Genomic DNA, 26918 nt, shown 5'->3' with positions numbered 1-26918 from the left:
CTTCCCTCCCTCCCCGCCCCAGAGCTCCGGCGGGACCCCGCCGGCGACATGGGTAGGTGATGGGGGCAGCCCCTGGGGCTCGGGAGAGGGGGGGCTGCCGCCTCCGGGTTGGGCACCGGGGTGGGGGGAGCCCCTCTGACACGCGTGGCTGGGCTGGGCTGGGAGCAGCCCGCGGGGAGGTGGCGGCGTGGCCGAGGGGTCCCGAGCCCGGCTCTGGTGCTCGGCGCGGGTCCGAGGACACCTTCGGGTGCCTTGTGCTCCTCTGGCCCATCCCCTGCTGTTGCTTCTTCATCCGTCCTCTTCCTCCGGGGCAGCTCTCCCTACGGCCACGCTTGTCTGAACCTCCCTTGAAACCCCCGTGAAAGGCGAGCGATGTTGTCGCGAGTCTCTGTGAGCTCTTTGAGCTGAACCCCTGGCTGGTAAGGTTTATCTTGAACGTTTAAGGCATGTGGAGTTCAAAAATCCTAGCGCGAGTTAAATGTGGTGTGTCTCACAGCTGTTAATGCTTTTTCACAGAAGTGTTCACCTAGGGTTGACCTAATGAGTGGGGTTTAAATACACAGAAACACTGCTGAGAGATTCAGATAAGGGCAGAGCCCGTTCAGCTAGTTCATCCTGAAGATTTGTTCATGTCTAAACCGAAACATCAGGTAGTGAAGGCACAAACGGTGCTTTTCCGTGGCGTAGCTCTCCATCACCCTTTGCCGGACCCTTGGTCCCGCAGTGTCTGAGCACGCTGGTGTGCCTCTCCTAGCAAGCAGCTCCTGAGCTGGGGAAACCTTGTCTGGCGTAGGGGAAGAACCTGAGGTGCCCCAAAAATGAGAAAGTGCCACTGCACCTTCAGCAGGCAAATCTGTGCTCTGGGGACGGGCACCTGGAGTGGTGAGCAGGCTCGGCAGCGCTGCTGCCCAGAAGGTCTCACGTCTGGTGATGGTGATGGCTCCGGGAAGAAAGAGAAGCCTGATGCAGCTGGGTCTGCTCATGTAACATCAGGCTTGCTGCGTTACAGGTTTGCTTTGGTGGTTTCTGTGTCAGTGTCTTTCTGGAAGAGTGAGGTGTGAAGCAGGGAGTTCCTGGAGTCACTTGTCCTGACGGCAGCAGCATCCTTGCGTGGGTGTTGTAAGGCTGCTCCAAGGAGCAGAGGCAACAGGCTTGGCTGTGCCACGAGCTAGGGGGCAGGAGAGCAGGCTCGCTCTGGAGCCAGGAACATCCTAGGTGACAGCATGGTTGTGTCCAGATTCAGCCTGGCCACGGATGTGAAGTATTTAAAGCAGCTAATGTTGCTGTGGTGGCCGCGCGGAGCAAGGCAACGCGCTCCCCTCTTGTGACACGGACCATGGGCCGCAAGAGCTGCGGAGTCCCACAGCATCCCTGTGACTGCGGGGAACCGTACTGGTGGGAGCTGCTGGGCAAGGGGGCAGAGCCATAAGCCTGCCCCCCACCCTGCCTGCAAGTGTGGGAAGGAGAGAGAGTCACCCACCGATAAATAACTATTTAGATTCAGGGCTCGAGCCAAGAACTGAGCGGCTTCTGTCTTGACATTGCTTAAAAATATTTAATATATCAAGGGAATACAAAGTGCATAACTGTTTAGAGCTTTATTTGGAAAAATTAGAAGCTCTTCAGTATTTTGTGGTGAAAATGAGCAGTTCCGCAGGTCGTTCTTTGTGGGGAGAGAATGAGAGGTGCTGAGGGCTGCCCAAAAGAGGGACAGCTCCAAGTGCCCAAGAGGGACTAGCAAACCCTGGGTTTATCACTGATATTGATGCAAAGTGTTGGGTGCTCTGTGCTCTTGTAGGTCTAACCCAGAAGCTGCCTGACAGTGGAATTTGCCTGACAGTTCAGGTGCCTACATTGAAATGTTGGCTTTAATGCCATCGGGAGTTGCCCGGATGTTGCTGTAAAAGGAGAATAGAGGGGTGAAGTCAAAATGATTGATAAATAAGTGTGCCTCTGAAACACTGAAGTCAGACAGTGTTGTCTGGAAAAAATGCCTCTGCTACGTCCTCTGTAGGGTTTCTTGCAGAAGTGATACTTTTACCTTCTGGAAAGGGAAAAAACCAACCAACTAGAAGTTCCTTGTTTTGTTTTGTTTGTTTTTTTTTTTTTTTTCACTCCCCCCCTAAGGCTTAGCTAGCAGACAGGAGTGAGCTGCTCAAACTGATGTTATGAAAAACTGGCAGTATGATGCATATGTGCTGGAAAGGCCAACAGGTAGAAATAATGAAGAAGTTGTTATGAAGATAGCCTATCAGTAATGCCTTGGTATCCTTCAGTATATCTGCTCACATGAGTTGTGTAAGGGACGTTACCGATACCTGTAGTGACTGAGGTGCCTGTGCCCTGAAGTTGGTGTGTTAGCACTTTTTGGATGCTACTTGTTTTCTAGGAAAATGTATTCTTGAACTACCTGCATAATACTACTTCTGTCTCTATTGAGAAGGTAGTTGTCCATGGCACTGAAGGACAGAATCAGATTGATTTGTTTTAATTATTTTTGAAAGTGAGTTTCTTCAGTATCATGTCAAACACTGAAGTATAGTGTTGCTGTCAGCTGTTTTCATCTGTTGTGAACTATGGACTAAATAATGATCTTGGCAAACATTTTTCTTCTGGAGATCTATTATGGGCACACTTAATTTGCAAGCAGGGATCTCAAAGTTCACATCTTGTACTTGGTCTTATCTTAATGATAATGGACTCGCTCATGTGGTTTTATAGGAAATGCTGACATCCGCTCTGTGGGCACGGCGCCTTTATCTGAAGCTCAGCCTTTGAGCCTGTCCCCTGAGCCAAGCAAAGCCCTGCAGGACACTGCTTGGAGGGCTGACAGGGGTAGCAAGCCTGCCGTGAGCAGCTGGAAGTGACTCAGGGCTGCAAGCAGCTGTCTGCTCTTGCTGACCTCGGTGGGACCCCTCCTGTGCTCCCAGGGCTCCCTAGGTTAATCCCCAGGTTAGGGGAACTGCTAACATGGATCTCTCAATTGGGCCATGTATTCAGCCCTTCTTGAGTCTGAGCTAAGGGAGGTTTGTCCGTTTTCAGGACTTGGCATCCACCCCTGGCATCTTGTGTCTATCTCTTTGTCTTGACTTGCCATTAAGGTGACATCCCTGAGAGTGAATTTGAACAGGATTCATCTTCTGTGGGCAGTAGGGTGGTCTACCAGCACCTTGAATGATGTGTGGGGAGCAGTCATAGTAGGATGGGATGTTTTGTTTTGTCTTGTCAGTCCATCTTGATTTTTTTTTTTCCCTGGAGATGTATGTGAGTATGCATAGCCTGAAAAACAAAAGGCTATCAAGTGAAGTTTCTCCAAATAACCTTCTTGCACCATGAAAAGTCCCCCTTTAACAAACCGAACATTTACTTGTCCTGAACAATACTCTGTGTCTGTTTCACAATTTGTTTTGAGCCGAGCTTTCCCCATATGTTCCAGTGGTTTTAAAGCAACATGGGTTAGTAGTTTCCATTAACTTGCCTTTTTTTCCTTCCACAGCTGCAAAAAGTAGGAGTAAGGGCAAATCGGTAAGTGTTGTTTTCTCTTATGAAAAGTTCCTATACTGACTCTCTTTGGGTTATGTTTGGGTAACTTTAGCAGCGCCTCCACAAAAAAATCATCCTATAAACGTACTTTAAAAGTATAAAACAGAGAGTTATTGGCCAACACATGCTAAGCAGCCTGGTAGCTTATTAAATCCCAGCTAAGTATTAGTGTGCTCACCACCCTGATAAAAATGTGTGGCTGGGAGGAGAAGGGTCCCTGGAGCCCAGCCTTCGTGGGGCTGAGTTGTCATCATCCACTGACTCTCCCTTAGGACTCTTTTACCTCTTGGTGTTCTTCCTCTTGAATCTTTGAACCGTCAATGACACTTGTCTCGGCAACCCTATCTCTGCCTTTGCTTTCCTTATCTTACAAGGTTTTACTCCGCAGACTTTCCCTGCAGCTTTCTCACAGCTTAGAGGCTTTCTCAGCAGCCAAAGTCAAAGCTGCACAGCAGGGTGGTGTCCCCAGGGCAGGGGAAGGGCATGGAGAGGTTTATAAAACGTGACCTTCAGGTTACCTCTTCAGTGGTGGATCCAGTGCTTCCCAGCTGATGAGGATCACAACAGAAAATGTTTCAGTAGATGTGTGTGCGATGTATAGTGCAACAGAGGTTTAAGAGGACAGTATAGTGCAAAGCAAGAACAGTATGGGTCATATATTATCAAGGCATAACTGCATATTCTCTTCTTGCTTGTAGCATCTTAGAAAAACAGAAGGTGGTCTTGGGAAAGACCCTGTAGCTTCCTCCTGCACGCCCCTGTCCATGCTCAGCCCCAGCTGTGACAGGCAGATCCCTACCAGTTCAGGGACAGCCAGTAAAACCCACCAGTGGCTGCTGTGCTGGCACGGGAACGTGGGACATCGCCAGGCCCACAAGCATTAGTGACTTAAAACAGAAGCTCAGCCTTGGTGGAAGCTCAATACCTCCCCAGAGCGGCACGTAGCACCTTCTTGAACAATAAGTTGTGGGGTAGTGTGATGGCGTAACACAGAGGAGGTTTGTGAGAACTTCAAGGAGGTCAAAAAGATTTTAGTGAGTTTTTGTGAATTTCTGGTGGGGATGGATCCTACCAGTCCCTGGGCCCTTTTTCTCTATAGGCAGGTTGGACATGGGGAAGGCTTCGTTCTGCTTCAGATGGGGACATTCTCTCCTCCTCAGCTGGGTTATACCAAATTACACTGGCAGAAACCAGTCGTGCAGTGTGGGTTTCTGTTTTAGGGCCTAGCCTAACAACTGCTGGAATCAAAACCTTTTGGGTGTATCTAAGGGGTGCTGACCCAAACCTTCATGGTGTGGTTCTCCACCTGCCCCCTCAGAAGCATGAATGCTTGCATGGCGTAGGCGGATGGTGCACAGGCAGGGCTGAGTAGTGTTCTTCTGGATGAACTCCAGTCCACCAAAAGCTGTGTCCAACTTGGGGATAGCGATCTAGAGCTCCTGTTACCTTCAGCTGAGGGGGAAAAGGCACCTTCAGGTGAATTTTATCTAATTTTGGGAAACATGTGCATGGTCCTCCTTTGGAGACACCTCCTTGGAGGATGTGGTAAATCAAGAGTGACGAGTTTCTGTTTAGGCTTCTAATTTTGATTGCTCTAAAGCTAGATGAACCCCACCTGGCACGCACCTCAGCTGAAGTCAGATTATTTCGGTGAAGCCTGCTTATCAGACCATGGGTGAGATGTGCACTGTATACTTGGTTCAGCCAATAACAAAGGTCAGTGCTGTTGAGGCTGCTTGGACAGCCTCATGACTGAGTGAGTCTAAGTCAGCAATACTCTCACCACTCTTCCTTATTTTCATTTCTCTCACAGTATTCACAAAAAACCTTATTGTAGCACACAAGTCTCACTGAGTGCTGCTGGGTTGTTCATTAAGGCTCTGGCCAGAGGCTTTGCTGGAGACATGAGCTCTCTGATTTACTCATGTCAGGCAGAATTTTCCCACTTAAGGTTTCTTTCCTTTTGATCTACAAAGTTAACTTTTCTGTTTCACATGGAATACAGATTGGTTTGATTCCTAAACCCTCACAACATGAAGACAACGCATTCCATTCTTTTTCTTGTTCATGCTTCTTAAGTTTCATAACTATTTTACTTCTGGGATGTTCTAAGGCTTATTAAAAATCTGATTTTTGCAACTTGCAGAATTAAACCCATAAAAAGGCAAAAAGGGAGGATTGTGTCTAACTGGCATTCCTAGTAATTTTAATAGAAATGATAACATGTATTCATTGATTAAGAAAAGTAGTTGGTCAGAAGTTAAACTTTCAGTTCTACTGATCGTGCCAGATTTGTACCTGATATATGCTTTTTTCCCTTTGTCTCAATGGTAAGAGTCACGTCGCAAGCTGCACGATGGTGGCCATGGAGATGCTTATTGCAGCAGGTGAAGGCTCAGTGAATTTGGCAGTTAGTGCCATGACATTTTAGGTTAGGAGTAAAGTCAGTTCTATTGGCAAGTCTGAAGAAGTGAAAGATTCTTCATCAAGCAGAGTATTTGTAAGGATGAGGAGTTTTCCTGAGAGAATTGAATAAGATATTTAAATGTTTATTTGTCTCAACTGGAGGTATTTAAAAATAGCTCCAGGCTTCTAACAGTCGTGTGCTGTGGGGCATGGTGGGTTTTTGGTTGGGTTTAGCTTCTGATTTTTTCCAATAACATTGGCTTTTTGCGTGTTTTTGGATATCGATCAAGATACCCATCTGAGGGTTAATACTAAAGACTTCGAATGTGCATAACACAACGCTTGAAGGTCAAATATAGCATTGCTAAAGATCTCTTGCAAAGGGCAGATGAGAAGTCTGTAGAGCTTTGGAGACCAAGAGGGGAAAGTGAGAATTGACTCTTGGTTCAGGTAAACCAGTGCTGTTGCACGGGAGCCCATGCAGCCTCCTAACCCCCCAGTACCTACCTGCTCCCCCGGAGTCTGTATTGAGCTCGTGCAAGCTCTGGGTCGCAGAGAGCGGTGTTGGTCTGTGTTTCATGGCTCTGAGCTCATGTTCTCTGTCTCTTGCCTCCAGCCAAGCTGCTTTGGCTACCCCTTGAGCATCTTCTTCATCATCATCAATGAGTTCTGCGAGCGGTTCTCCTACTATGGCATGCGAGGTACGTCTCGTGTCCCCTAGTCCCCTCATGCTGACAGTTACTTACCCAGCCCTGACCTTGGTTTGTAACCTGTTGTTTTGTTCTTCTTCCTACAGCGGTGCTCGTTTTGTATTTCAAATATTTTCTGCAATGGGATGACAACTTGTCTACAGCCATCTACCACACATTCGTTGCTCTGTGCTACTTGACACCGATCCTTGGAGCACTCATTGCGGACTCTTGGCTGGGGAAGTTTAAGTGAGTGCTTGCTCAGAAACCAACCAAAATCATGAAAGCTCACCTGAGATCAGTGTTACTTAAACCATCACCTAAAGCAGCAATTCAGAACAACAGCTTCAGAGCTGGTGTTGGCTACTCCAGGACTGTTTGTGATTTGTTTTTTGTTTTGTTTTTTTTTTTTTTTTTTCTCCAAAGCTTGAGGTTTTCATTGATTTAGCTCAGCCTTGAAACTGCACTGTGAGTTAATGAATGTTGCGGTTCTGTTAACCAGTTAAGGGTAGTAGCTTGCTTTCTAAGCATGCTGCATGTTTTTTCCTCTTATCTGGACAAAATATAAGCTAAACTAAGGAAAGTATTTACCAAACTGTGAAAATAGATACTGAATGTTATAATAACATTGGACTGCCTCTTTACCTATTGCAGGTGACCAATGAAATAGTGAAGTACTGTGTTATCTGGTGTTAACTGGGACTTGGAAAATATTCTAAAATATTTTGTGATGTCAGTATTGACTTGACAGGTCAGTGGGAGGTTTTGCTGAGTTGCAGCTCTTTCTTTAAATGACGAATTCTGGGTTTTTACCTGTGTGCTACTTGCTTAGAAAAGTACTGCTGACTGAAGTGCTTTGAAATGTAACCAAATTATTTCCAACAGCCTGATATCGGTCTCCTTTACCGATGTCGTGATTTTTAATAGTGTTTACCCTGCCAGGAAAAGCAAGCACAATAAAGATTTTATGAAGAGATATGCATCGGGAATGTTAGCTGACTTGTCAAAGGTCTCCCAGAGATTAGAGATGAAGCTGGCCGTGCAGTCGGTCGGCTGAAGGCTGCGCCATCTCCTTCTGCTGTGTCAACAGCCGCTGGGAGCCCAGGGCTGCAACCACCATCAGGTCTGCCCTGCAGAGATGGTCTCCTCAGTGTAAACTCATTGCAAGGAGCTGGATATCTTGCAGATTGCAGCCTAAGTATGTTGTGTCCTCACTTGTTTAGGTGGTTTGGCTCTTACCTGGTTTTTATCAAGAGGGAGCTTTGCCAACCTGGCATCCCTTCTCTGGTACTTGGGTACAGCAGTGCTGCAGCTGCAAGAAAGCCCCTGACCACCAGACCCGTAATAGGAGCTCAATCAGCTGGCTCAGGGCTTAAAAACTGGAACTTTAAGCTTGACAAGAAAAAACATGCTTTTGGAAAAAGCATGGGTTTAGTGTATAGATGCCCTAAAATACAGCAAGGTGCCATAAGGATTGCTTAAACAATACTTAATTAAAAAAAAAGAAATCTACGATGACAAGAGGAAGAGGAGGTTCCCCAAGCACTGTTAAGCACTCTTATAGGAGAGAGTCAAATCTTCCACCATCCATGTACTTTGTGCAATGTCTGCCCAGGAGCATGCTGGGACTGCTCACATATTGCTACGTGTGCAGTTCTTGGGGAAAATAGTACAGAAATCACTATTATTTTTTCAATTGTGTACCATCTATGCAGTGCCAGTTACGTAAGTGTTGTCTTCACAGCGTACTTATGAGCCTCACAAATAAAAGCCAGAAGTTTCTCTCCTGCTCTGCTCAGGTTTAACTTCAATTGGAAACTTTCCCAAGTTGTTAAGCAACTAAAGTAACTATATGGAAATGTTATTAAAAAAAAAAAAATTCAAATCTGTCTACTAAATACCACTAAATAGCGGATTCACTGTTGCTCCACTTTGTATAGTTTTTTAGCCTGCTACAGGGAAGAGCATTTTTATGTCAGGGACACCTTGTTCTAAAGTGAGAAGAACTTGGTCAGTGGTGTGAGTGATGCTTCTTCTGTCCCTCTTGTAGCAGGGTGTTCCAAACTTGCTGTGAGGATCTCCTGTCTTTGTCAAATAGATTTGGATTGTCCTAGGTCCTTGAGCCTTGCCCTCCATTGCCATGGGCTGCACTGAGTTAGGGACTGCTTCTCCCGCAAACCAGAGTTTTAAAGAATTTCACATCATTGCATCCTACTTCTGCTTTTCCTCCAAACCAGACACTTGGGTCTGTGCCCATCGAATGGAGCCCCAACCAAGGAAGCGGATGAACATGGATTAAACTGTAGTCATGTACTTAAGCTCCAACAAAGTTAAAATGGAGTATGTTCTTACATACAAGGAAGAGAAATGGTCCCTAAAGACACGGGGGTGGGGGCTGGTGATTCTGTGGTATTTTCCGAGGAAATTCAGGTTGAAAGCCTGCAGTCTCTACTATTCAGTGCTGCTTTCACTCCACTCTGCATTTAAAGATGTTGGTATGCTTACTGCTGGGCAAGAGGGGTAATAGAGTTGTTGTTCACAACAGTATTTTGGGGGAGGTTCTATGTTTAAACTAGATCTTTAATTTTTTTTTTTAGTCCTTGCAGCTAAAATACAAAATAACATAGAGAATGTTTGAACAACATTGAAATCGGTGTAAATTGCACACTTCAGTGTTGTAGAGTAGTCCATTTGAACTTCACCATATGTGAAATATGATAATGGCATTCTTGAGTTGGTTATTAAAAGGGCAGCCACTGAAGAGACTTAAATATCTCCCATGCCCTGCTGATATCTACAGAATCCATTTGTCATCTTGCTTGGCTTAATTAAACAAGGCTAGCTAAAATACTACTACTACTAATAATAATAATAAAAAAACCAACCAAACAACAACAACAAAAAAAAACAAAACCAAAAAACAAAACAGCAACACAGAATAGAAATATTGTGATAGAGGTATGTGGAGAGATTTCTACAGTAGCTTGTGATAGGTTGAATCTGTATCTTGTTATATCTGTTAATTATGCTTCTTTACTAAGCATCTTTGAAATGAGAAGTCAGAAGTTATCTGTGTGTATGTGTATATGTGAGTAATTGTGTTAATATATCTCAAAATTGTTCTTTTCTCTTAAAAACAGGACTATTGTCTCCCTGTCCATTGTCTATACCATTGGACAGGCAGTCATGTCTATCAGCTCCATAAATGACCTGACGGATCACAACTGGGATGGCTCTCCTGACAATATATCAGTTCACATGTGAGTTGCCTTGTACATGGGGTTTTTTCCAGGTTGATGAAGGGTGGGACAACTTATGCCTTAAATTTATGCTACTTGAATTTCAACTGTCTTGCAATCAGTCTCTTATGTACGCTTCAAATAAGAAAGCAAAGTGTTGGTTCGTGTTTTGGTTTTGTTTTTTTTTTTTTTGTTTTGTTGTTGTTGTTTTTTTTTTTTTTCTTTTAATGATTTTTATTTTTATTTTTCTCTTTTCTACTCTGTTCCAGTGCTCTGTCCATGACTGGCTTGATCCTTATTGCGCTTGGTACTGGTGGGATCAAACCTTGTGTCTCAGCGTTTGGTGGAGATCAGTTTACAGATGATCAGGTAACAATGTCTTTCAGACTCAGTCATACAGACACTCTTACTAATGTTTGACTATTGTAATACTCTAATAATATACATATTTAGACATGTGCATTACTGTAGTGTTTCCTGAGTAGCTGAAGATGGAGCTAGATAGCTAATTGTCTTGGACTGTGCAAACAGAGCTGATTGTTCAGTCTGGGCTGATCAGTGTGATTCTGGCTAAGCTTTACTGAACATATTTCTGTGTTTACTGTAGGAAAAACAAAGAACTAGATTCTTCTCTATCTTCTATTTGTCCATTAATGCTGGAAGTCTCCTGTCTACTATAATCACCCCAACTCTCAGAGGTAAGGCTACACATTTGTTCATTAAATAGTTAAGCATCAGTCAAGGATGAGTGTTGGGTTGCAGTCCAGTTAGGTTAAAATGCACAGGCATTTTAACATTCTTTGACACCTTGTGGAGTTATCTGGCAAATAGTCTTCAAATTTTCATGTATGTCATCCAACTTCTCATAGGTAAGGTACTGTCAAAAACAAGACAGTTTGAGATCTGAATTGCCTTTAAGATCAGAAGTACTAAATCTGAAGAAACATGCTGAAGCCATCAACTTGTATGCCTAATGCATGTTTTAATTTCATGGAGGTACAAATGTGACACCTCTTCCAATGCCTTTAAAACCATCACAAGAAAGAGTCGTACTGTTTGTTGGGAAGGGAAGCAGTGAGAGAGCCCTCTACTCTGGAAGTGGAGACTCTTCCAAAGTGTGCCGATGCAAAGCACAGAAGCATCTGTGCACATGGGAACACATTTGTCCATGTGACAAAGTAAATCATGTTTTTCATACCGTTAATGGAGAAAGTTATTTTCTCCTCTGGTTATAACGAATAGTATTATCCTAAACAAAAAGCAAACAATTCACTGGTCCATATGCATATGGATTTTTGTGGCAAGCTTACACAGATGGTGCTGTACGGATGTGCTTCACAGGAGTTTGAAGAAGGCTGTTCTTCTCAAAAGAAAGAAAACGGCATGTGAGTTCTGGAATAGCCCTAAAGCACTAGGCTGAAATTCTGGCCTTCAGATTTCTTGACTGGAACAGACTGTGTAGAAGTGTTTTAAATGTTTGCTTAATGCAAATTCTATCCTTTCCCCAAATGGAAGGAGATATGCGTAAGGCACAACATGCGGTTTGCTTCCATGCTGATACAGGGTGAAAACTGCCTTGGAAAAAGACAAATTCAACTGAAGAAAGTGATAACATTGTCCTGTAAAAGTTTAACCAAAAGGCTAATACAACTAAATCAAGACATTAAATAGCTGCCAGCTAATCTTTTTTCAAATCAAACTCTCTAATTCTCCTGTTAGAAGAAGTATGATGAAAAAGGTAATAATTTTGTTTAGTCTTTTCCCTGACATAGCTTTGTCCACACTCTGAACATCATTTCAGCATGTATGTATGAAGTTCATAAAGTTAAATCACTGACTGCTGCCAGGAGAGTGGGGGGTGTATGTGTGAGGTGTTTGAGAATTTTTTCAACAAGCTGCACTTATTATGTTATTTACATCTTTATGAACTAGTCCCAAAACTTTTGTAATCTAGTTCCTTTCTCACCAAGAACATGCATTGGACCATTCCAGTAGGATTCTTCACTTCCCAGTGTAAAACTAAATGGAAATCTCCTGTGAGGAGAGGCTGAGAAAGCTGGGACTCTTCAGCCTGGAGAAGGGAAGGCTCAGGGGGGTGGGAGTTCATTGATTTATATAAAAACCTGCAGGGAGGGTGCAAAGAGGACAGAGCGAGGCTCTGCTCAGTGGTGCCCAGTGACAGGACCAGAGGTGATGGGCACAACCTGAAACACAGGAGGGTCCCTCAACATCAGGACACACTTTTTTCCTGGGAGGGTGACCGAGCACTGGCACAGGTTGCCCAGGGAGGTTGTGGAGTCTCCATCCTTCACAGTAGTCAAAAGCCATACGGACACAGCAAACGGCTGGGTAAATGGCTCTATGTGGCCCAGCTTGGGCCACGGGTGTTGGACCAGGTGACTCCTAGAGTTCCCTTCCAACCTGAACCATTCAGTGATTTTTGTGATACAAAATTCCCCTTTTCAGTAATGAATCGGATACTGATCATCCACTCTGTCAGTAACATCAACAGAGATTTTTTTTTTTTTTTTTTTCCTCTGGGGGTTTCTATTCTTTGCATTCATTGTAAACTATGTAAAATACTGGCAGCCCTGACTGGGACTTTTTATCTAATGTTACTTTGTACTTCAGCTCAAGAGTGTGGCATTCACAGCAAACAGCGGTGTTACCCACTAGCTTTTGGAGTTCCTGCTGTTCTCATGGCTGTCTCCTTGGGTAAGTGGAGCTGTTTCCATCTTGTTGCCTCAGTTATAGACATGATTAGATGCTGACAATCTCAGAGCAATGAGAAAGTGGTAGAAATCTCCACGTATCAACCTCTATTAATACCTGATTGTTTCTGCAATTTTTGACTTCAACTTTTTTCATTGTGGGTGGGGGGTAGGTGGAATTAACCTGAAGCACTCACTTTTACAGAAGATTCTCATTTACCAGGAGAGGCTGATGGGGCTAGGGAGAGGCACAAATATACCACTGAATCCTGCACATTATGTAATTTACTGTCTATATTTCTTGAACTACTGGGGTATATAAATAAGATCTTTTGAATGTAGTGTGAGAACTCTGAGAAAATGTGGGTTTTGGAAACTATCCACAGTCCAGGATATTGAACCGTATAAGGTAATTCTCCCTCCACTGACGAAATGCCATCCTGGTGTGTCAGTATTTCTCAAACACCTGCATTTTTACTAGCTGTGCTACGGGTCACTCCCCGAGCCTTTCTGCTGCAGCACAAAGACTGAGAAACTGGGTGTGGGGGTGGGGGGGGTGGGGGGGTGTCAGTATGTACCAGGGTATCCCTCCGGGTCCTGGTCCTTCATGGTCCTGACCGGGAGCCCACCCAGGGTGGGCCTCCAGCTCCTGGTGACCCCGTCTTGCCCGTGCACCCCACCCAGGGCGGGCAGCGGCCGCGGGGGGTTTCCCCGTGTCCTGCCCCGTGGGAGGGTGAGGCCGGGGAACGTGCCCGGGGCGGGAGCCGAGGGCACCTCGGTGAGTCCGGGAGCTCGGGTCCCTGCGTGGCGTGAGCTCCGGCGTCCTGAAGAGGAGCCCCTGGAGCTGCCTTAAGCTGGCACAGCAAGGCCAGAGCCACGGTCCTAAGTGGCCCTTGTTTTGACCATCCCTCAGTTAAGCTAATGTCCCACTGAGGGCTTACCCGAAGAGTTTCCACATTTTGCCTTAAATAGAAGCGATCTGTTGGTATTACATTTCTTTTACTGCATGATAACATGCTAATAGGCAATTGTATTGCTCCTTAGGAGACTTATTCCCACACTGATGTAACTCCTTGACTGTTACAGTTTCCACTCCAAAATATTTGCTACTATTTTCAATTAATCCCAAATTGCTATTTGGTTTATGTTGTTTGTTGCAGTTTAATTTTTTTTTTTTCCTGTTTGTAGCTGTGTTCATAATCGGAAGTGGAATGTACAAGAAAGTTAAGCCACAAGGAAATATAATGATTAAAGTTTCCAAATGTATTGGAGTAAGTACTATTTGTATTCCCCAAAACCCTGGCAGCAATTTTTAAAGCTTTTCAGTAAACTTGCCTAGATCAGAAATCTGTCATAATATGAGGAAAGCTTCTGAAGTTTTTTACTTTTTTTCTTTACAGAAGGCTTCTTACTGACACCTCCAGATTTAGACTTCCTTTTTTTTTATCTGTATCTTGATTTACATGTGAATTTATACACAGAGGAAACAGAGAAAGATGTCAGTGATGTGTAAAAGCTTATCCCAACTTCTGGGAATCATTCCTTCCTCGTTTGTGCACCTTCATGCAGCCCTGTAATAAGAGGAAAACATGCCTTGACCTCTCTGCTCTCAAGAACAGAGCTACTAGTATATCTTATCAGCAAAAATGTATTGCTTATTAAAAGAATGTTATTTACAATGCAGAGGTATATTGATGCCTGTTGTATTAAGGAAATCGGGGAGGGGGGTTACATGTCAGTGGAAGCCTGCAAGGAAGGGAGCTAAATCTGCATGAATAGCACTGTATGTCTCAACTTTGTAGTGCCTCAACTTTGAGATCAGGGGATTTTTTTCATTTATGGACTTCATTCTCCATGCAGATCTGTCAGCTTGTTGTAGCCCAGACCATTGATTATCTTGTAAGCACTGTTAAAACCAAATTTCTATAGGTGACTTTGGTCATTGCTTAGAGTGCTGCCCATAAGTCCCAGCTCAGCCGTGCATGTTACTCCATGCAGAAAGTCTTAGGAGTTTTTCAGGACTATATCTGTGTATATTCAGTGTCAAGGTATAAAGAATATCTACAAGATGCAGCTTCTTATAGTGAAATGTACTCTTACAGCTGTTCAGCTCTGAAAACCTGTGCATATGACATTCTTCTTGTTTATTGTTGTACGTAAGTCTGAAGTAGGCAGGTCTTCAAGTTCCTAACAGCAACTCACATTGGAAGACACTCCTCCGAGTGGTTTGGTTCACGTAATCCCAGGTGCACACTCCACTGGATATGCAGTGTGAGGCCTTAAATGCAATATTCCCTTAGACGCTTAGAGCAGTTAACAGAAGTAAGTCACCTTTAGCACCCTCTAAACACTGGAAGCAGGAGTGTCACCTTTAATGACAAAACAACTTATAGCATTTTATAGGCATTTGTAATGCCATTAATCAAAACTCTGTCTCTCCTCAGTTTGCCATCAAAAACAGGTTTCGGCATCGCAGCAAGGAGTTCCCCAAGAGAGAGCACTGGCTAGACTGGGCGAGTGAGAAGTATGATGTAAGTACCACGTGCGCACTCTCCTGAGCCTCAGCTTCTCTTCTGTCCGCTCTGATCCATTGCCTCAAGTGCTGGGCAAATAGTTTTGGGCCTCTCGAGGCCTTTAAAAGCTAATGGTCTGGCCAGACCTCTGAACTCCCCTGGGATTCCAATTTATCACCGCAACTCCTGTGGCAGAGAGCAGAACTGTGCGAGTTGATGCTCTGTGAGATCATGAGCTGTCCAGCAAGATTCAAGGGAAGTGAAGAAAAGACTATTTCCATTGTCAAAAAAAATGCAAGCACCCATTATTTTTTTAGTTGGTAAAACAGCAAGCATATTCTTGTCAGCTTCTGGTTTCTCTCAGTAAACTGGCTTCAAACAGAAATATGCTGGCTTACTGACTACAGAAGGGAAAAATGGGCATGGTGTTGACTGTCGTGGTTAACGCACAGGACCATAACATTTGTCTTGGGATCAAACTGCAGAATTATGCTTAGGAATTTCAGCTTAAGTGGATAAACATTGCATCCCCCCAGCCTCAGTACAAGCTTCTTACCATGACTCTCAAAGACTTGTGTCCCACAGTCCCCAACCACATCCCTTGCCTCCTATCCACCCTGCCCTGTTGTCAGCCACACACAAACCTTAGCCTGTCCCTTTTATTTTCCTTTTGCCTATATGCATTTTTCATGTGTGAAATGCATTCCTCGGTCACCCGTCGTTCAAACACCTCCTTTCTAGAAAAATAACCCAGCGCCAAGTGCAAAATCTCATGCTGCCATCAGCATACCTGCCAAGAGGCACAGGTGTCTCTGCTATCGGTGTCACCTTTAACCGGCAGCCCTTCCCACACCCACAAGCAGACCTTGTGCTTTTTAACAGAAATCAGCAGAAGAACCCACAACACACAGTTTAAGACATCGGTAAACATTACATGATGCGCCTTTACCTGTTGCTGTGCTGTGTATAGCAGTCTGCAACTGGCTTTTTTTTCTTTTTTTTTTTTTAACCAATTCCTCTTGTGTAATTCTCGTTTGCTGCAGAAACGACTGATTGCTCAGACTAAGGCGGTGTTGAAGGTGCTTTTCCTTTACATCCCTCTACCCATGTTCTGGGCACTTTTTGACCAGCAGGTAAAGTAGAAATTGTTTGGCTTGTGCCACGTCACTCTCTGTGCTCTGAGGTCACCAAACATAAAAGGCACCTATGGGAGGGTGGAAAATAGTTCTCTGCATATTCTTTAACTTGGTTCTAATGTGAAGGGCTGGTTGCTGAGCCATGTTAGCACATGATGATTTGCAGCCAGGGGAAGCTGTTTATCTGGACATGCCCAGAACTGGTTCAGTGACTGAGGCCACTCCAAGTCTTCTATCAGCCAGGACTTGGAGGATAAACCAGTGGTTTAAAGCTTTCTTAGTTCTAACACTTCTTCTGCTGTCAGTTGTGAGACGAAATGTTGGGTCCTAATGTAAATGCTCCGAAGAATCAGGGCTGAAATGACCTGGATGCCAGATTGCTTAATCACTCACATTTGTTATAAATACTTCACACCTTCAAGCAGAATTATAAGCCTATAATTCCCATTCAGTTGGTGGACTGAGTGCTCAGGATTTACGAAAGCAGACTTTCATAATTAAGTACCGAAGCATGAGTTTAGGAGAGTGCCTGAGAGAACTGGGTGCTAAAAGCTTTATCCAAGGCAGACTAGGAAGTTTGGTCCAGATTGCCAAATCGTGCTGCTTTAGTCTAGTACCAATGAGCTGTAACTCTCAGCATGGCCTGTTACAAATAGGCAACCCTGCTATGAAATTCAGAACTAGATACTCATTACGTGAATAATAAGCCACACTTCGGGCAGTGGTACATCGCGGGTGGTTAAAAGCTCTTGCCACAGATGCAGGGATGCACATTCCTGCCTCACCCTGGGCTCAGGCTGAAAGTCAGCCCCTCTTAAGCCAGCCTTAGGCAGCCGTGCTGGGCAGAGGGTTCAGGCCTGGCTTGGCTGCTCACCACTCATTTAACTTTCTCTTCTTTTGTTAAGGGGTCAAGATGGACACTGCAAGCCACAGCAATGGATGGGAATTTTGTAGGTTACTTTTTCTTGCCTTTTTTTTTTTTTTTTTTCCTTAACACTTGCTTTTCTGATCGGTTTTCTGTTGTCATAATATAAAAGACTATTTATGTTTTTTCTTCACCAGGGATCTATGAAGCTTCAGCCAGACCAAATGCAGGTAAAGTAATCTTCTGTCTACCAATTCTAAGTACTTCTCAAAGATTATATGGAGATATTATATATATATATGTATATATATAAATTGCTCTTCATTAAAAAAAGGACTTTGAAAAATACTTGATTTTCCCCTCCCTTCTCATGTTCATCTTCAACAGACTGTGAATCCAATCCTGATTATTATAATGGTGCCAGTTGTAGATGCTGTGGTTTATCCCTTAATCAAGAAATGCAAGATCAATTTTACGTAAGTTGATGTACTTACCTGACTTCAACAGAAGCTCATTGTAGTGGTTTCTTTAAACTGCTCTTCCAGCCCTAATGTAAGAAGAGCAAGCATTCAGCTAAGGAGAAATTAGCAGTGTATTTAAAATGGGGTTAATATTTTAAAGAAATGTAAAAATGTAGAATACTGCAAATGGTATGTACAGGCACCACAGACCAGAGGAAGAGAATCTAATAATAAAGTAACAATATTTTCCAGTTAAGGGCAAAATCTTTTGATTGCAGGAGAAATGCCGTTTACTGTTTTCCACTTCCCCCATGTGTACCCTCTCTCCTTTCCAAAGTGCAAGAAGTAGAAATACAACATACATCCTTAGCATGTGTCATGTTTTGGGCTTAAAACTACCTGAGATAAGATGTGTTTTCTCTTTTCTCCCAGTGAGGAGCCTGGCTCATTGGATACTTCTAGGTGTCACTTCAGAGGGCATTGCACATTATTTTTAATGTTGGTAATGAAGTGGCTCACAGTTGCAAGTTGGAGAGGTGGAAAAAATACAGTTCTTAAGGCAATTTTTATAGGGCTAAGATGCAATGCTGTTTTCCCATCCAGTTATGAAAAACTGGGGGCATGTGCTGTGCTGGAAATGCTGCCATTCATTTGTGGACATTTTACATCTCACAAATGATGCCATAAATAAAATATCTACCTTAAACTTACAGCTTAACTGAATGTCAGTAGATGTTTCCTAATTCAACATATTTCCCTGACTTTTTTTGTTCAACATTATTTTGATTTAATCATAGCAATATAGATACAAGTTACTCTTTTTTAAAAGGCCTAACTTCTTGTCTTTCTGTTTTAAAGCTAACAACTGACCTGGATTGGGTTCTTTTCTTCCTGCAGATCAGACTTCTCCAGAAAACTAATAATTATGTTCAGGCAGTGTTTGAGCCCAGCAGATGCAGAGTAACAGGTTGTTAAGATGCTGCAGGAAAGATGTATTCCCCAATAGTGTAACTCTGAATTAAGAGGTACCCATCTTAGCAGAACACTTTCCGTAACAACATCAGCCTTTCAAATGGTGATAACATGCTAGTTGTGGCCATGTGAGTTTCCCACCATGGAAGGAAAACAAATAACAGGTGAAGCTTTGCATAAATATTTATCTTAAAACTCACTTATGTGTTTTGTTGTTGTACTAGGCCCCTGAGGAAGATCACTGTTGGCATGTTCCTGGCATCTTTGGCTTTTGTTGCTGCTGCCCTTGTGCAAGTGCAAATAGATGTAAGTTCAGCCACATGCAAGTATTTACTACTAATATTTAGATGTTAACACAGAACAAGGTTTGTTTTGGGGGAAAATGAGCTGAGACTCCAGAACCAAGCATCAGAGCATGTAAGTAGAGGGAGGGGAAAATATTAAAATATATTGTAATAGTGTGATTAGCATAATAAAATTAACTAGCTAAGAACACCATCCTGCAAAACATCTCATCTGCCATTAACATAAATCATGTACTAAAAGCAACCTCAGGTCTTTAAACTGAGACTAAAAGCTAAAAACCAGAGGTGTGTTTGGCCTATCATGGGGCTGTTTTGTATCTCTGATCTCTTCTGATATTTAGACTGGAGGTGAAGTGTGACAGTCTGGGAAGCATCATCACAGCATGGGCAAAGATGATCCCTGTTTAAGGCAGGACTCCTCACACCTAACTTTCCTTGCCCCAGAGGGAGGTGTCATGCCTGGACCAGGTGAAGGTTTCCCCTGTAGCTGAGGCATTAGTAACACCTCTGGGAGGTGATCCATTGCATTCCAAGATCTGAATAGCTATCCAGAGGTGCCTGCCTGTCTTTGTGCACCATCAAGGCAAGATGCTCAACTCTTAAATAGCTTTAGTTAGGAATGAGGAATTCTCTCCTTAATGCCTGGGTCTAGCAGCGCAACAAACTTTATATTGCACTCTGCCTCTTGAAGTTGGAAGTAAAGGGTCTGGCCTCAGCTGGTATAAACACATCCAGGCTGTCTTGCCAAATGCCCTGTTCAGAAGGCCAGAGCAGTGCACACACACGTAGCGGCCTTGGGCAGAAGCTTCATCAAAGCTGGTAACTTCGCAGACTGTTGCATGAGAATCTCCTGCAGAAAGGTAAAGATGGACCCGTTTTTGTTGTGTGATGTACCTAAAGAGATGGAAGCAGACAAAAGTATGGGAAAGGAGGAAAGGTTGAGACAGAACTGGAATAGACACAACTCGCAGTTCTTGATGCTCTGCAAAAGCAGAAGCTATTTACTGTTAGATCTGGTGGGAACTGGAGTCTCCAGAAGTTCAGTTTCTCTGGGCTGTCACACCAGGCAGTGCCCATACCTGCTTCTGTCCAGTTCAGCAGCACCACTGCTGGGGGAGAACAAGTCAGAACATGGCTCAAAGAAACTCAGGAACCCAGGCAGCCACAGGATGTGTGAAAAGCCCGTTCCTTGAACTACAGAGCAGCCTTGGTAGTGGTGGCATGCTGCAGGATGTGATCGAAAAGGAACCACATCTGGCCACGGAGGCATCATTGTGGATGAGACTTCTTTCCCAAGGCAGTAGTAAGGCAACTTGTGAGACTAGTAGCAAAAACTATTATTAAAGTTGCATCCCTCTGACAAACACAGATCATCAGGCAAATGCTAATATTCATCATAAGACAATTAAGATCACAGTAATTATAGTACTTTTTCTATGTGACTAAGGATAGGGCACTGAATTTACTTTTTTCTGTCCTACAGAAAACTCTTCCAGTTTTCCCTGCAGCTGGGCAGTCCCAAATCAAAGTAATAAATCTAGGTACTGACGGTGCCACAGTTCGGTTTGAATCTCCACTTCAGAGTGTGAATGTAATGTCTATGGAGTCGGTAAGTAAGGGGAGACAGGGAAAAGCAAGTTAGAAAAAAAAATCTAATGGAGTAAGTCAAAGTGGTTCTTAACTAATGGTTCAAAATTGACTCTTTTCTAGTTTTTCCTCTAGTAATTTTAAAGATTATTTCTTTTTTTTTGTATTGTGGAATGAATTGTTACTGAAAACACAGTGAATGAAGAAATGGTAACTTTCAATATTCTAACTAGTACTAGTTTGCTTTGGCAAGAGGTTTGTTTTGGTCTGTTTTGGTTTTTTTCCAAGAAATTTTAAGAAACTCAATACTGATTTTGAACCAATTGAAAATTCAATTCTTGCTAAAAAGGTACCATTTCTTAACAGCAATAACACCCCTTCCTTCAATAAAAGTCCATTCAGCTTTAGTAAGTCACTGCTCTTACTGTGAGTGACCACTTACTTGAACAGGGAGCTTTTTCTGTGGCTACATCACATATATTAATCTTCAGATTTTGCTGTCAAGGAATCTTTTCAGGTTCTATTACAGCAGAACTTTGGTAGCCCTATTGACAGCAAAGATGGACATTTTTAATAATGGATGTTAGGAAGTGTGTTCTCTGATAGACCACAGTCCTGTTTCCATATAAGAGGAGAAACCCTATTGCATTCTCCTCCAAATTTGCCTCACATGGAAACTGAGATGTGAGGAGAAGATAAGGGCACCTCACTTGTGTGCTGATGTGAAAATCATATAACCATGGTGCACACCTGAAAATGAAGGGTGTAAAATGCTCCACTCCCTACTATAGACATTTTATAAACCCGGTGTTTTGGATTATAAAATGCTTTTTATAATTCTATAAAACAAAATAGTTATTTTAGTACTCCATTGACATGTTTTTATTAATGTTTTAAGTATTTTATGATGATGAAATGTATTTAGGATATTTAAAACATGTCCTGGTAATAGTCACTCCTATAATGCTGAAACCATAAAGATGTAGTTTGCATTTGCATCTCTTAGAGGGGCTGCTATTTGGAAAATGCTGCATCTTAACTTATGCTAGTATTGCCTCTGTAGCTGAACAGAATGTTACTTGGTGGTGGTGGTAAGCCTAACTTATCTGGAGCAAAGAATGTAAAGGAAAATATAACAGCTATTCCACAATGCTTGTGGGACGCTCATGTCACTTTGAAGCTTATGTAACAAAATAAATTAATTAAAAAATAATGATCAAATGAAATCAGTGATTGAAGTAGAAAACTTAACAAAAATGAAAGTTAGGAGATGCTCACGATCTCTGGCACTTCAGAAGTAACACACCTGTAAACTTCTGACCTCCCAGAGTTCATAACACTCCTTCTAAGGTGTAGACAAATATGCAGTTGCATGGAAATTCATAGCAATTTGTTTGTCCTTTGTAGACGGGCTACATGACATTTGAGACTTCTCAGTTGCAATCATTAAATATAATTTCTGGAAATAAAACTAGAACTGAAGTTATCAAGTTGCCAGGGGGAAACCGTCACACTCTTGGAATTAAAAATACTGCCACAGACATTGTTGCTAACTGGGTAAGTGCATAATATCCCCAAGATACACATTAATGTCTTAGCAGCTATCTGCATGGAGTGTGTGAAGCTGAGAGGACAAGGTCTGGGTAACTTTCCTTTGTCTTGTTTTCTGTCTCTCCCACTCTCTGCTGTACCAGTGAGACTGGTGACCTGTAGAGACCAGGGTGGGATGTTGTTTTGTTTTGTTTTTTTGTTTTTTTTTTTTTTTAAAGTAAAAAATTACCAACTTGGTATTTAACTTGACAATTACCCTTTCATCAAGACTTAAATGTGTGGTCATACAGCACTTTCTAGTAGGCATGTATCCTAGTAGGACACTAAAAGTGAAGGTCTGGAGTCCTGCTCTGAAGCCTCTGTTAATTCTCACTGCTATGTAATAGTAGCTCACATGTAAACTATTCACTGATGCCAATGAAGTATCTTGATAATGGTCTTTTCCACCAGCTGTTTGACAATGTCACATCAAAACCAGAAGAAGGAAATAATCTCATCAGGTAGAGTTTATTTTGTTCCTAAATTTTGGCAGTAGTGTGACTGTCTTTTCAATCTGCTTCTTGGATGGATTCTTCTTGCTTAACAGTTTTCTATACTGTAGGAACTCTCTGCTTGCTGGACACTTCACTCAATGTTAGGAGGTGTTGGAACTTCTGGGGCATGATTCATCTAAGTTATCTTGCATATCTATGTTGAGTATAATTTACCTAAAATTGGAAGGGTATGTTTTGCTCCATTGTCTAGACTTTTTTTGTATGCAACCAGCACAGATTGCATGTCTAGACCTCCTTTTTAATCTTGGGTAAGAAGTATTTCTCTGCTTTTCTTCTACATCTTCCAGTTTGCAGATGCATTCATTATTAGTTGTAGTAGAGGCTTGCTTTTGACATTTTCCTAAGCAGGCAGTGGGCTGATGTGGGCCTAGCTTGCTTTTTGCGTTAGCCACACTTTAAGAGATTTAGAGTTATTTCAAAAATGTTAACTGACAAAAACAAAAGGGGAAGACTTGATGCTTGTTGTGCTGCCAGTATATCATTAAAAGTAAAACCTGTATTCTTTGACTTACACATGTTTTGTTTAGTATTTCATCACTCTTGCATTTTAAAGGTTCATAAACAATTTTCCTGATACTATCAATGTCACTATGGGTAACACTCCTTTTGGAACACTGATGTCTCTTTCTGCCAGTAATTACAACCTCTTTTCAGGAGGAAGGTAAGCATTTTCCTTTACCCTACTCTAACCATTTAAAGACATACTTGTCCTTGGGAAAAGGACGTAGAGCTCTTTATTTTATATAAAATACACAATCGTCTATACATATGGTCTGAATTGTGTTTTTTCTTTTTCAGAAAATATAATATTACGGCTATTATAAATTCAGAGCTTTGTTCAGTTAATTCAAAGGCATTAGGATTTGGCAGTGCCTATACGATTGTAATTAACAGGGTGAGTTGCCAGTGATGTTGGATGCACATTACAGAACTACTTTTCATGTCAATATTTTCTTTAATTAAAAAACACTTGTAGAATTATCATTTGTCCTTAATTGTACATATGATAGAATGTTCTGTTAAACAGAAGATAAAACTATCATTAACTACAAAAACAATGATGGCTATAATAATAACATAATGCAAGAATTAATGTTCATTACTAATGGCTTTAAATCTTTAGTCCTATTAGGCACTAAGGATTTGCATGAAGTCTGTTGTAAAATAACTGCTTTATAGCTAGGCGTGCAGTACTTCATATACAATATTTCTTATTTACCCATAACTTTGTGTATATATGATTACAGAGATGATACAGAACTGCTTAGAGTGCTTTAGTATACAGACTCCTTACCACTGTTCCTAATGTGCTATTTTAATTTCCAGTGTACTGGAGAAACTCTTGATGTAACATATTCTGAAGATATCTCACCCAATACAGTCCACATGGCTTGGCAGATCCCTCAGTATTTTATTCTGACATGTGCAGAAGTAGTCTTCTCTGTCACTGGGCTAGAGTTTTCATACTCACAGGTAGGTTTTGCTCTTCAGAGCTCTCATTGTGTTAAGAGTCCTGGTACAAAGATGATCTTCTGTCATCTATTGTTTTTAAGTGGTGGTTCCATATTCCTGTTTTGTTTGAACAATTATGTCCTTCAGAGCTCCCTAGGACTATAGGCTGGTGCAAGTTGACCATATTTCACCAGCATTCAGTGTTTTCCATGAAGCTATGCTGAATTATATCATTTGAAGACTTGACTACCAGTCCTCAAATCTCCTTCTCACATGCGATTTTCCACTGAAAATAAGTGGAACTGTACTGCTGCTGTAAAAGCAAATGGGAGACCTCTCAAATATAAACTGAACAAGTACTGGCACCTTATCTCCACACTTATTTCCTCCATACAGTGTTTAGCAGCAGTTTAATTATACACTCTTAATTCCTTTGTCTTCCTACTCCAGTTTGTTATTAGTTGTGTGTATTTCTTCCCTTAATTCTGAGTCTATAAACTGTAGTGATGGGAACGTTACAAGATGTGGCTTGCTAGATGATCATGTGTTCAATTTCTTCATTTAATGTGTACCATGTGTGAATGGGATGTAAAATATGCTTGTTAGTTACTCACTGTGTATGAAGTAAAAGGTATTATAGTTAGTATTAGCAATCTCTTTCTCCCCAAAGACTTCCCCAGGCCTGTTTAGGTCTCTAGCAATTTTTAATTAACACGTAAAAACAACAAAACCTCAAACCATTAAATCCTCTTTCCCTCAGAGAACCAGTGTTTGTCTGATGTTTACGGCATTCTTTACATTATAAAAGTAAGTTTTTGACTAAAACTTAAGTGTCTTCCTTCTGTAGGCCCCATCTAACATGAAGGCAGTGCTGCAGGCAGGATGGCTGTTGACAGTGGCTGTCGGTAACATAATTGTCCTTATTGTGGCTGGAGCATCCAAACTCAGTGAGCAGGTAAGCACACAACCAGCGTGCTATTCTATTAGGCTATGAGAAAGGAGCTCTAATCCAGCGGGGAGTCGTGGCTGATAATCCTCAACCACAATTTTTGAACATCAGCATTACAGTGGATTTGTGTTTATAATGGCAATACAGATGGTTAGTCTTAGCTACAAGAGTGTACCAGTCAGTTGTAGAACTGGTACTTGAGTATATAAGTAACAGAGTTACAAATCTTTACAACCTGTTTGGATTAAAACTAGTGTTGAAGGCTGTGACAACAGGGTGGTAACTTGTCTCCTGGAGCCTCTTCTAAAGCTTCTGTTGGACGTTCTCCCCAGCACTTCCCCAACATGTGTATGTATGTGTACGCATGCATATGAAACTTTTAACAACTTTAACAAATACTTCAACAAAGGTTTCTACCTCTTTTTTTTTTTCTGTTGTTTGCCATTCTTAACTCTTGTTCTGTCAGGCTCTTTTGCTTGCAAGCTGCAGTTTCTAGCATCTCTACAATAAATTGCTTCTCCTTGTGTGGAAAGGCTGTGAACTTCTGGGCTGAAATTTTAAACTAATGGGATTAAAACCTACCAAAACTCTTTTCACTGCTAATGAACCTTCACCTGCATGCCTCATCCTTGCCACTTCCCTTCTGGCTCCATTGGTTTCAGAACTCATTCTTTTGGGGCATGAAAGTTGTGGTTCTTTTGGTGAAGAGCACCTGGACAAGATTATCTTGGACTACTAGTGGCACTCCCTAATGAATCAAAAGGGACATCTGAGAGAGGGGAAGAGCCTGTCTTTGAAATGGGTCTGGCAGTCCTGGTTTCAGCTGAATTAACCAGAAAGCACAAAACAGATGTTGAGGCCTTTTCAGGTGGAGGTAGCATCTTGAAACCAGATTTCCTGGTCTTGCTCTCTGTCCCAATTTGTGGCCAGTAGAAGCTTTTTACTGCTGACCTAAGCCAAAGGAGGATCACTGCCGGCCTGGTTTAAAATGAAATTACCTGACCAAAAAGAGGGCCTGAGTTTCCTTTTCAGTCTTTCAGTCCATTCCTGTGCCTCCATGAAAAGGGTATTGTAGAACTTTGCAGCATTCACAGAACTTTTGTCTCTTCAATGAAGAAAGAACTGTTTAAAGGCCCTCAATTCTGAGTTGCTTTAATATCTATTATATACACCTGAAATGTATTCCCTTAAGTCATATGATACTTGCTATGCATGCTCAGTTTCACATTCTGAATTAACTTTATTCTTGCAAACAGTAAAATTGTGTAATATTCTTCTGAGGAAAAATATTGATGGATTATTTTTTTTTTTTTTACAGTGGGCAGAGTATGTGCTGTTTGCTGCCTTGCTGTTGGCAGTTTGCATCATTTTTGCTGTCATGGCTTATTTTTATACCTATACTGATCCAAATGAGATTGAAGCCCAACTCGATGAGGAAGAAAAGAAACAAGTCAAAAAGGATCAAGATGCCTATGAAAAGCAAGCTGAAGCTGTCTCTCGGATGTAAAAGGTGTATTCAAGGAGTGTTTGTAAATTATGGTATCCCATTAACTCTCCCTGCAGTAAGAGGAGTCAGGGTATCAGTAACACCTTTGGGTAATACATCTCATGGGGAGAGGTTAAGAAAAACTGTTTTAACTTAAAAGGCAGCCTCTCTTGGGAAGCAAGAGGAAAAGATTGGTCTTTCTACTGAACGTGGTACGGTGAAGAAACTCCAGCAGAATTTGCACTCTTAATGTACCTCAAGCTTAAATACCATAGCATTAAAATATTGAAATTGCACTCAGCACTATTAGACCCTGTGAAAAGATGTATTTTTATACTGCATTTCAATTTTATATCATTAAAGAAACATATATTGCCAAGAAAGAGTAATTGAAGCCAAGTTGTCTGCATGACCCCTCTAGCCTCACTGTTACTTGAAAGCAGCAGGTCACATGTGCCTTAAATTCTTTTATACTTCCTTATGGATAATGGGAGCAAAG

The 26918-nt window shown here is 42.2% G+C and overlaps 1 protein-coding gene across 1 annotated transcript; it reads left to right on the top strand.

The window, feature by feature from the left end:
- On the top strand, positions 1-26918 carry SLC15A1 (solute carrier family 15 member 1). The gene is made up of 23 exons (XM_042806006.1): positions 1-52; positions 3497-3525; positions 6566-6650; positions 6746-6887; positions 9779-9898; positions 10147-10246; positions 10485-10575; positions 12509-12592; positions 13777-13859; positions 15033-15119; positions 16145-16234; positions 17143-17187; positions 17300-17332; positions 17490-17578; positions 18760-18841; positions 20324-20449; positions 21835-21984; positions 22429-22478; positions 23086-23193; positions 23331-23427; positions 23859-24005; positions 24832-24939; positions 26252-26918. The coding sequence occupies exons 1-23, from the start codon at positions 49-51 to the stop codon at positions 26438-26440; spliced, it is 2139 nt and encodes a 712-aa protein (XP_042661940.1). The 5' UTR covers positions 1-48; the 3' UTR covers positions 26441-26918.

The sequence above is a fragment of the Tyto alba genome, unplaced genomic scaffold (genome assembly GCF_018691265.1).
Source record: "Tyto alba isolate M040663 unplaced genomic scaffold, T.alba_DEE_v4.0 Super-Scaffold_45, whole genome shotgun sequence".
Classification (NCBI taxonomy): domain Eukaryota; kingdom Metazoa; phylum Chordata; class Aves; order Strigiformes; family Tytonidae; genus Tyto; species Tyto alba.
This window is presented reverse-complemented; position numbering and strand designations above follow the sequence as displayed.

Excerpts from the sequence above, each read along its gene's own strand:
- SLC15A1 (XM_042806006.1), top strand. Across the intron at positions 10,247-10,484 it reads ATCAGTTTACAGATGATCAG|GAAAAACAAAGAACTAGATT; the intron begins GTAACAATGTCT and ends TGTTTACTGTAG. Across the intron at positions 17,333-17,489 it reads TTCAGCCAGACCAAATGCAG|ACTGTGAATCCAATCCTGAT; the intron begins GTAAAGTAATCT and ends CATCTTCAACAG.